Raw genomic sequence first — 11,953 nt, 5'->3', positions numbered from 1 at the left:
ATACCTCCCCCGGCCCCCACAAAGAAAGTATCAGTAAACCAAGTCAGTAACTTATTAAAAGTATAGTGTAGTTTGACCCAGTGTATTCATCTCAGAAGTATATGGTTGATTTGATATCAGAAAATCTATTCATGTGTCACCACTTTAACTGAGTTAATGTAAAAACATAATGATCTCTACAGATGTGGAAAAGGCATGGGTAAAAATCAATATCCATTAATGATTACAAAAATCTTAGCAAACTAGGAACAGAAAGGCACTTCCTTAACACATTTAAAGAAAATGTGTAGTAAACACCATACTGAAATATAAATACTAGCTTATGTCTTTTTTAATTGAAATAGAGGTTTACTGTATATTTTTAGGTAAAAAAGTAAATTTAAATTAAAATGCTGTGTGTAATATTATACTTAAAATACATGTGTATATAAATATGGACAACATTTGGAAGGACAAATGCCAAGACAAAAATATTTACTTCTGAGTATTAGAGGTTCTAAATTTTTCAGCTCTTTTTTTCTACTTTTGAATTTTTCTATTTTAAATATATATTATGTGCACAATTTAGGTAAGAAAGCTATTTTCTAACTCATTGCACCCTTAAACCATGGGTGAATAAATAATGAAAAATTGTTTCTGATTTGTAGTTAGAATCTTATTTTTCTATGGCTGGATTTAGTTTGTTGCTATTATTGCACCTTTTCTCTCTAAGGACATTAACCCCATTGGGGCTTGGGTTGGGACTTTTTTTTTCCAAAATAATTTACATTTTAGATTCATTAGAAACTTTTTTCATTTAGGGCCTCCAAGGACCCTCTTATTCAGTTTTTTTCATGCAAACAATTGTCAATGAAGGAAATAAAATGTGTCTTTATTGTGAAAATCTGTTTGCACACAGAGGATCAGAACTCCCACTTTTGAAAAGCTAGAAAGGTGTCTTAACTTCCGTTTATCTTTTGAACGCTGTTATCTTCCCTTTAGTTATACAGAGTGCATATAAATATTTCCTAATTTAAAAATAAGGTGATGTGGCATTCCTGTTGTGGCTCAGTGGTTAATGAATCCACTGGGAACCATGAGGTTGCAGGTTTGAACTCTGGCCTCTCTCAGTGGGTTAAGGATCCGGCATTGCTGTGAGCTGTGGTGAAGTTCGCAGATGTGGCTCGGATCCTGTGTTGCTGTGGCTCTGGCATAGGCTGGTGGCTACAGCTCTGAATGGACCCCTGGCCTGGGAACCTCCATATGCCACGGGTGTGGACCTAGAAAGAAAAATAAATAAATAAAAATAAGGTGAGTATCTTATAGTTGAGAAACCAAAATGTATTCACAGTGAGGATGGATTCCTAAGGGCCAGGGCTGAGAAATACAATTAGATGCTCCTACTGGTATCTTTTTGTTCAACTGGAGGTTCACTTATTGTGAACCATTTGAGGTACAATTACAAGTGAAACAATGAGGAATGTCAAAGGTATGTTTTACTGGGACCTTTCTATTTGCAACTGACGGACAAGATTTTTATGTTTTATTCTGTGTAGTATTTTTTCACACCATATGTTCACTCTAGGAAAGAAATAAAGTACTAGTTTCAAACTTTATCTTTGATGTTTCATTAAAATATTTTGCTAATTTCTGAGATTAATTATGGAGCAAATGAACGTGCATCACATTGAAATGTGGCCCGGACTCCCTTCATCTATCATTAAATTGGTGGAGTCTCTGGTACAGTGGTTTGATTGGCATGTGGAAACAACTTCCTAGATGTCTTCGAAACACTCATTTTGTCTTTCTTTATATATGAAGTGTCTATTTATATATCTGTCTATTCCATCTATCTCAATTACCAACAGTAAATATTCAGCTTTTAAAATTCCCTCTCTTTCAGCGGTAGAACCTGCCAACTACCTGTCTCTTAAGACCAGGCTAATGTTTCCCTCATCTCTCCTTCTTTTTATAATGATACTACAACCTTGGCATTGTACTGGGGAACTCTACTTAGTGGGAGCTGATTCTACTCACATCACAAGGAGAAAAGTGAATTTCATTTCCTTGATGTAGGGAATATATACACTTCAGGGATATTATTGAGGACAGTAAAAGACAGTGACACCAAGCCAATTTGGTCCTATGGGGATCCTGTTTAATTCTTCAACAGGAAGAACTTGTTCTAGCTTCTCTGTAGTATATTTGGTGAAGTTGAAGGCATCACTTCATGAAAGACCAATTTTTCAAGTTTTAGAAGGAGAAACATGTGACTTGTCGAATTGTTCGTAGTCCCAATTTGATCCTATTATATTTGACATTGTTCCTCAGATCGAGTTTCTGTGACTTTTACGTGAAGATTGGACATGAAGCCAGTGATGAGAAACCATTCAGCAGTAACAACGTTCATCATACTGGGTTTGACAGATGACCCACAACTGGAGATTCTGGTTTTTGTCTTTCTGTTGATCGCATATATGTTCAGTATGATTGGGAATTTGACCATAATTTCTCTGGTCTTGGTGGATTCTCATTTAAAAACAGCTATGTATTTTTTCCTTCAAAATTTCTCTTTCTTAGAAATCTCATTCACAACTGCCTGTGTGCCCACCTATCTGCACATCATATCAAGTGGGGACAAAACCATCACCATCAGTGCCTGCTTCAGCCAAATCTTTTTTTTGTCCTCTTTGGAGCTACAGAATTTTTCCTCTTGGCAGTGATGTCTTATGACCGCTACGTGGCCATCTGCAAACCCCTGCATTACATGAGCATCATGAACAGCAGAGTCTGTAGGAATCTCATCCTCTGTTGCTGGGTATCTGGCTTATTGATTATCCTTCCACCCCTTGGCCTGAGCCTCCATTTAGAATTCTATGACTCTGTTATTGACCATTTTCTTTGTGATGCTTCTCCAATCCTGAAGAATTCCTGTTCAGATACATGGTTCATAGAGCAGCTGGTTATAGCCTGTGCTGTGTTGACCTTCTTGGTGACCCTTGTGTGTGTCGTTCTGTCCTACATATACATCATCAGGACGGTCCTAAGATTCCCTTCTGCCCAGCAAAGGAAAAAAGCCTTTTCCACCTGTTCTTCCCACATGATTGTGGTTTCCATGACCTATAGCAGCTGCATCTTTATGTATATCAAACCATCAGCCAAAGATGAAGTGGCCATAATAAGGGAGTATCTCTGCTCCCCTATATCTGTTGCCCCTTTGTTGAACCCCTTCATTTATACTCTGAGAAATAAACAAGTAAAGAAGTCTTTCCATAACACTCTCAAAAGATTTGTATTTCATTCAAAGAAGTAGCAGAACAGCATACCTGGAAACTCAAATAAAATAAAATATTCATTATTGGAATATAGATGGAAATTAGATCCACACTAGTGATGTATTTGAACAAATATTAAAGAAATTTGAGAATGTTTAAGAAAGAATGCTGAAGGGACCCAGCCTTATGTCGATGAGATTTTTCTGACTGCGGATTAAAGATTGTTTCAAAATTTCAATGCCTTTTTCCCCCCACCATGAGATGTCCTTTACTTCCTCTCCTTTTAAACTTGTTTGGTCTATGAATTCATTTTGATCATGAGAATGTGGTAGGAATGAAGTTGTTTGACTTAAGAGGTAAGATTTTCAATGTCCACCTTCTTTTTTTGGAACACATGCTGGTGAGGGTAGAATCCAGGTGCCAAGTGAAAAATCTGAATACCCCGATATTGCCAAGCAGTGAGAAAGCCTATGCTAGACCCATGGAGAGAACATAGCGAGATGCCTGGTCCATCCCATCTCTTGCAGCCATCTGAGCTGTGGTGTCAGACATCATCTTGGACAAACAGCCCACTGCAGGCTTCTTATCATTCCCACTCCAGTTACCATTTGATTACAACTCCATGGCAGACTCAAGATAGAACCACCCTCTTGATCTCAGTCAACCTCTGGAACCATGAGTAATAACAAGTTGATGTTTTAAGATACAACCGTTAGGAGTGACCTAAACACAGCAATTGGTAACTGAAACATCAGGGCAGAGAAAGGTCTACTTGGGATATGAGGAACTAGCAGAAATTTTGTTATTTTCCTAAGGCTAGAGAAATCATATTGGACATTTGAGGGGCCTGAACACATGTAATTTCTTTCTTTTTATGGCTGCACCTGCCCCATATGGAAGTCCCTGGGCCAGGGATTGAAGACAAATTGCAGCTGTCACCTATGCCACAGCTGCAGCAATGTTGATCTGTAAACCACTGTCCTGGGCCAGGGATTGAATCTGTGCCTCAGCAATGACCTGAGCCACTGCAGTCAGATTCTTGACACATTGCACCAGAGCAGGAACTCCCCTTTCTTTTTTAGTATTTTTTTGTACCAGTATGTAATTTTCATTGTAAACATTACACGTCTAATTTTGTAGTCCCTATAGCATACTAACCACCAAATATTTAATTTTTTGTATTTATTATAGTTTTTTGATTAATGGTTACCATGAGGTTCATCTATGATGACCTATAACTGTAGCTACACATTTTAAATATGTAGTCATTTAAGTTCAATCACATTCTAAAAGATCTACATTTTTTACTCCCGTCCCCACATTCTGTGTTTTTGATGACATATTTTACGTCTTTATGTTTGTTCCTTTATTGATTTTTTTAGTTATATTTGATTTTATAATTTTTAAAATATTTTACTCTTCATATTAGCTTATTTAAGTGGCTGATCCTCAGCCTTTACTATGTATTTGTCTTTACTAGTGGGATTTTTCCTTTCTTATAGATACTTGTTGTAGCCTTTTCTTTTCCACTTAGAGAAGATCCTTTAACATTTCTTTTAGGATACGCTAAAAGTATTGATGAACTCTTGGTTTTTGTTGTCTAAGAAATTCTTTATTGCTACTTCAATACTAAACAATAACCTAAGTTCCCAGACCAGGGATCTAACCTGCACCACAGCAGTGACCCAGGCTGCTGCAGTGACAACAATGAATCCTTAACCGACTCTGCCACAAGGGAGCTCTCCCTTTAGCACTTTGGCATTGCCATGAGGTGTGGTGTAAGTTGCAGATGCGGCTCATATCCTGAGTTGCGCTGTAGACCAGTGGCTGTAGTTCTGATTTGACCCCTAGCCTGGGAACCTCCATATGCCTCAGGTGCAACCCTAAGAAAAAAAAAAGATCAAGTTCCTTAATCAACAAAACCCAACAAAATAAAAACAAAAAGAAAAAACCCAAATGAGATCTACTTTAAAATTTTGCACAGCAAAGGAAAACATTGATGAGCTGAAAAGACAACTAACTGAATGGGAGAAAACATTTGCAAATGATGTGATCAATGAAGGGGTTAAAATCCAAAATACATAAACAGCTCATACAACTCAACATCAAAAAAACCCAAAGAATTAAAAATAGGCCTATGATCTGAATAGACATTTCTCCAAAGAAGTTATACCCACAGGCACAGGAAAAGATGCTCAATATCACTAGTCATCAGGGAAAAGCAAATCCAAACCAGAGTAAGATATCAGCTTCCATCTGTCAGAATGGCTATCATCAAAAAGAACACAATTAACAAATGTTGGTGAGGATGTGGAGAAAAGGGAGCCCTCAGACACTTTGGAGGGAATGTAAACTGGTGCAGCCACTGTGGAAAACATTATGGAGGTTTCTCAAAAAACTAAAAATAGAACTACCTTATGACTGAGCAATTCCGCTCCTGGGAATATATTTACCCTCCCCCCCAAAAAAACAGTAATTCAAAAAGATACATGCGTTGCAATGTTCATAGTAGTGTTATTTACAGTTGCTAAGGCATGGAAGCAACCTAAGTGTCCATCAGCAGATGAATGCATACAGCAGATGTGGTATGTATATGTAATGGAATACTATTCAGCCATAAAAAGAATGAAATTTTGCCATTTGAAACAACATGGAGAGATATGGAGGGTATTATGTCAAATGAGAGAAATCAGAAAAGATAAATACTGCATGTTATCATTATATGTGGAATCCAAAAAATACAACAAACTAGTGAATATAACAAAAAAAGAAAGAGACTTACAGATATAGAGAACAAACTAATGGCTACCAGTGGGAGAGGGAAGGGGAGGGTGACAGTATGTGGGCAGGGGATAAAGAGGTACAAAGTATTATGCATAAAATTAGCTGCAAGAATATACTGTATGACAGGGATTATAGCCAATATTTTATAACTATAAATGGAGTATAACCTTTAAACATTGTGAATCAGTATATTGTACACCTGTAACATATAATATTTTACATCAGTTATACTTCAATTAAAAAATGGAGTTCCCTGGTGGCCTATGATTGCGGATTTGGTGGTGTTATTGCTGTGTCTCAGGTCCAATCCCTGGCCCTGGAACTTCCACATGCTGTGGGCACAGCCAAACAACAACAAAACAAATACAACAAACAACAAAAAACCCTACAGTAAACACCATAGTGAAATATAAACTACTTGTTTCTATCTCTTTTTATTGAAATAGAAATATGTTTATCATACAGATTTATGCAAAAGTAAGTTAAAATGCTGTGTCATAATATTATAGTTAAAATATATGTAAATATGGAGAAAGTTTGGAAGGAAATAACCAGAACAATAATGTTTATTTCTTGATGTTAGTTTTTTTTCAGTGATTTGTCTTAGCTTTTTGTATCTCTATTTGAATTTTCTATATCATAGCTGTAATACATGTGTAATTTTAGGTAAGAAGGCTATCTTGGTCGTTGCATTGCATAAGCCATGTCTGGACAAGGTCCTGGGAAATAGGTCCTGGCCTTTGGGGAACCCCAACCTCCTTCAGTGGCAGCCCTCTGTAACAACTATAGTGGAAAGAAGTCCTGTTTTTAAGAAATGAATTCCTCCCAACTTGATCTCTACATTTAAAGCAACCCAGTCAAAATCCTAGCAGGTTTTTTTTTTTTTTTTGTGGGTATCAATCGATAATGGATTCTAATGTGTAGATATAAGGAAAGGCAAAGGAACTTGAAAGCTGTTGTTTGGAAGGTCTAAACAGTTTTGCAAAGAATAACAAAATTGTAGCATTCACACTATCTGATTGCCAGTCTGTAATGCAAAATAGACTCTTTTTAGTCTGTGTATGTGATCAGTTTGTCCTATATTGTTGTTCAGTGGGCTGTGATCATAAACGGAATTTTCAACAGGAGTCATTTCAATCTCCCAAAGAATAGATCTTCTTGTTATTTTTTTTCTTCCTTTTGTCTGCACCTATAGCATGTAGAGTTTCCTGGGCCAGGGATTGAACTCATGCCACAGCTTTGACCTAAGCTGCTGCAGTCACAACGTTGGATCCTTAACCTGCTCTGCCACAAGAGAACTCCTCTTCTTATTTTTTATATTGGATGATCCAATTGCTGAATCATTTGCCATGGCACATGCTGCTCAACTTTGAAGATACTGGATATTACATTTCATGTATGTTGTCAGACGAACTCTGAGATAAGAGTTATTACTAAAGTTTGTAGGTTATTTAGTTGTTATAATCATAATTTCCAAATCTGGGCTACAAAAGCATGTTTTTGGATAATTTATTTGGATCTACCTTAGATAACCATGTGTTTTAAAACATGGACAGGGAGTTCCCCTTGTGGCTCAGCAGAAACAAAACTGACTAATTTCTAGGAGGATGCAGGTTCAATCCCTGGCCTTGCTCAGTGGGTTAATGATCCAGCATTGCTGTGAGCTGTGGTGTAGGTCACAGATGCTGCTAGGATCTGGCATTGCTGTGGCTGTGGCATAGGCTGGCAGCTCTATCTCTGATTTTTTTATTTTTTTGGTCTTTTTGCCTTTTCTAGGGCTGCTTTCCGTAGCATATGGAGGTTCCCAGGCTAGGAGTCTAATCAGAGCCATATCTGTCAGCCACAGCCACAGCCACAGCAATGCGGGATCCAAGCCACGTCTACGAAATACACCACAACTCATGGCAATGCCAGATCCTTAATCCACTGAGGAACGCCAGAGATCGAACCCACAACCTCATGGTTCCTAGTCAGATTCATTAACCACTGCGCCATGACAGGAACTCCTCTATCTCTGATTTGGCTCCTAGCCCTGGAGCTTCCATATGCTGTAGGTGCAGCCTTAAAAAGAAAAGAAAATGGATATGTTTTGTTTGACCTTGCTAGAATAATTTATCTTTGTACAGCAGGAAATGTTTACAATGCTACATACACTGCCTTGACTGAAGTAAATCTGAGGTTGTTTTCCTTCCATAGCTGAGATAGTTTGTCTTTACCTCTCAGCAAAACACAATGCAGGAACTCCACAAAGCCATCTATTCTTTATTGATTGAACATTCTATAGACATTGGCACCATGATTGGTGGTGAGCCTACTAAGGTTCAGTTCAGGTCGATCTGTTTAGACTAAACTCTCCAAGTTTTTAAAACACCTTCTGAAATCAGAAGCCAAAGAAGGTTTAAGCCCATCTCTGGAAGATGTAATGAGAAGAAATCTCATTATGCACCTACCTCCCTTGCAACATTCTTGTTCTCCCAGGTAAACAGAATGCCATTGAAGAAATACTCCGATAAATCCAAAACACAGGATTAATGAACAAAGAAGGGGCAGATTGGGGATTAATTATATGAATGCTGGTCTACTTGTTTTCATCTCCATCTCTAGCTTGTCCAGAAAAATTCCTTAACTACATAAAATGAATATATTCTTATGTGGATCAGAATGACTGGAGGACTTCATAGCAATCAATAGAACATTCCAAACTTTATATCTATACATTTTATATGAACACTTTAGAGGTCTGCTAGCTTTGAAGGGACTAGACGTTCAATTTTTTGTACAATCCAATCTTTGTGAGTTTATGGAAATAATGATAAGGATTTCCCAAATTTTACATGAATCCTGGGTAACAGTCGATTATTGGTGGGTACCACTCACTATTTCTTGAGGTGCTAATCTGGAAAATAATAGCTACTCTGTTTGTAGCATCTAATATAATCTTTATTTGAGAATAGATTATCTTTCTTTATGGGTCTCAAGAATTGTTTCTACATGTAGAGATATCTTATTGATTAATTTTATAACAAAAATTTATTTTGTCATATGTTTTGATTTATAATCTTTTTGTAATGTTCTCCCATTATTGTAATTCTTATTGAGGGGTTATATCCCATTATCTTCTTTTGAAAAATTACATCTCAATTCGCATTTTAATCCATTAACCAGCAGTGAATATAGGATGGCTATTGAACATGCATAGAAGGCCGCTCGTCTAGATGGAGTAGGAAGACGGAAGTTTTAGGAGTGAGGGCTTTAGGATGAAAGAGGACTCCGTAGAATACTTAATAGACTTAAACATTTGAAAACAAGATATGGCAAATAGTGCCAAATAAAAAGGTAATTAGAGCTGCTAGAGAATCAAAGGGCTCTTCAAGAAAAGATGTAATTGTATGGCACTGTTTGTCTTCATGGTGAGCAGAGAACTTGATTTATATAAGAACATTGTAAATACTGTTCAAAAATGACCTCATATTAGTATTACTAGGAATACAAGGAAGTAGGAGAGGAGAATATTATTCGAGGGCTGAAACCTCATCTTTTATAACAGGAAATATGTCTAAAATCAAGAAATAGTTCTCTGAATTCATTATTTAAAACATAAATGTGACCAACAGAAGAAAGAGTTGAAGAAATTGAAAGGGGTAGATCTGAGATATGCTCTGAGTATAGAGAGGCATTGATTACTATTTGACTTTTTAAATACATGCACTTATGACTTTGAAACAATATATGTGTAATTGATTATGCTCATCTAAGATATAATTATCTGTCAGGTCTAAGAAAGGTCTGAGGAAAGGCGTAAGCAAAGACTGAGGCTAATCTCTTTAAAATGTTCAAAGTCTCCCATCTGTAGGTTTAAAACACAACTGGGGAAACTCTTTGGAAAGAATCAAAAGACACTAATTCTAGGAGGAATATCAAATAGCACAGATGGCAGATTATTATTATGGCAAGTGGCACACTAAATTCTTCTACTTGCTAGGCAAAATGTTGACATTTAATGAATTTACCTAGAGAGTCAAGATTTTTCTTGTTCCATTAATTCCTTCAGTGTCCACCTTGCATGTCTAAAACTCATTTCTTTTTAAATTAGGTACGACAGTCTTCTTCTTCTCCCTATGACCAGTAGTATTCTGGCACTGCTAGACTGAAGTGATTCTGACCTTCGACTAGAAAACTTTGAAAGAATATAGGAGCTTTATAGACACCATGCTGCCAATTCTACTGGCTTTGCTTCCAGTTCTGACAATTTTTAGGGGTATGATTCCTGACTTCCGGGGGAGGTTTTACTTCTTTTCTAGAGCATCTATTTCTTCCTTCCCTCTCTTACTTCTTCTCCCTTCTTTCTCTTCCTCCTCCTCCTCCATCTATCTGATGGCTACTATGGGCAGGCTTTATGTCAGAATATCTTTGGTTAAAGGCTACTTCTAAGGGGGTTTCCTGTTTCTGTGCTCTTAAGTTACTCTGAGACAAAAGCCAGGTCTTTCTGTCCACACCTCATGTTTCTCCTTGCACTGCTTGCCCAAATTTACTTTCAAGCTAATCGTACATTTCACATGTTCTGAAGTTGAGTCCATGGGACACTGATAAATAAATACTTCTAATTTGTTCATTTTTTCATCCGTTTTTTCTAAACAAACGTGATTAAATATAACTTGTGATTAAACTGACAAATATTTTCCTCTTTAAGCCTTTCTTTTGGTTTATGGCTTTATCCACCATTCAGCCTTCCAAGCTGGAAAACTATCTCACCTCTGTCATCTATCCACTAAATTGTTTGAATTGAGATTATAATTGTGTCCTTTTTCTCTATTCTCATGGACCATGATAAGAATTTTTACATCATTTGCTTGAACGCTGTTCTCTTTTTGGCTGTGCCCATGGCATGTGGAAGTTCCCAGGTCAGGGGAGGAACCTGCGCCATGCAGGGACCCAAGCCACTGTGCTGTCAGTTCTGGATCCTTAACCTGCTGTGCCACAAGGGAACTCCCTTGAATGCTCATTTCACTTAGGATGAGATTCTCTAGTTCCATCCATGTTGCTGCAAATGGCATTATGTCATTCTTTTTTATGGCTGAGTAGTATTCCATTGTGTATATGTACCATGTCTTCCGAATCCAATCATCTGTTGATGGACATTTGGGTTGTTTCCATGTCCTGGCTATTGTGAATAGTGCTGCAGTGAACATGCGGGTGCACGTGTCTCTCTTAAGTAGAGTTTTGTCTGGATAGATGCCCAAGAGTGGGATTGCGGGGTCATATGGAAGTTCTATGGATAGATTTCTAAGGTATCTCCAAACTGTTCTCATGGAGAACAGTTTGAATGCTATTCTTGATGAATTGCTTGTCACCCATATTGTTCATAGGAGTTGATCTAATCTCTGCTCTATTATATTCCTCAGAAGACCAAACTGATAATATTACTTTCTTATCGTTTCTCTTGGCTCAGTAATGCCTGGCTCACTCGTAAATGTGCGATAAGTATCTTCATTATTTGGTTCCTACAATTCACTCTAAATTAATATCCTCCTACTGTTCCCATTATAAGCTATTTTTGCCTCTCACATGTCATCTCAAAAGTGAAGTGTCATGATATCAAGAGTAAAGTTATTTGTCTCAAATCTTTTTTTATGGCATCTCATGTATCCCTTTGTAATAGCATTTAATAAGTTTGATTATAATTTATTAGCGTTTATATCTCTCTATGATACTAGACTGGAGGTTCTTAGAAATTGAGAACCGTGTTTCTTGTATTTCTATTCTCAATGCCCAGCCTGTCACTTGAAATATAGTAAACACTTGATAGATAATGTATTAAGTCAAATATTTCATGGTTTAATTTTATTCATTAAAATAATAAATTCTGATTATTAAGTACTTCACAATTTTTTTTATTGTGTTCTTAAAAGCTTGCT

General features: G+C 37.0%; 1 protein-coding gene across 1 annotated transcript; it reads left to right on the top strand.

Moving 5' to 3' along the window:
• The first annotated feature begins 2,330 nt into the window (after window positions 1–2,330).
• On the top strand, window positions 2,331–3,292 carry LOC125131162 (olfactory receptor 6C2-like). The gene is given in 2 exon segments (XM_047787429.1): window positions 2,331–2,658; window positions 2,661–3,292. Coding segments are annotated over 2 exon segments (945 nt in total). The 5' UTR covers window positions 2,331–2,345.
• The last annotated feature ends 8,661 nt before the right edge of the window (window positions 3,293–11,953 follow it).

Source organism: Phacochoerus africanus, chromosome 7 (genome assembly GCF_016906955.1).
Source record: "Phacochoerus africanus isolate WHEZ1 chromosome 7, ROS_Pafr_v1, whole genome shotgun sequence".
Lineage (NCBI taxonomy): Eukaryota > Metazoa > Chordata > Mammalia > Artiodactyla > Suidae > Phacochoerus > Phacochoerus africanus.
Note: the sequence above shows the minus strand (reverse complement) of the source record. Positions and strands in the feature narration are given on the sequence as shown.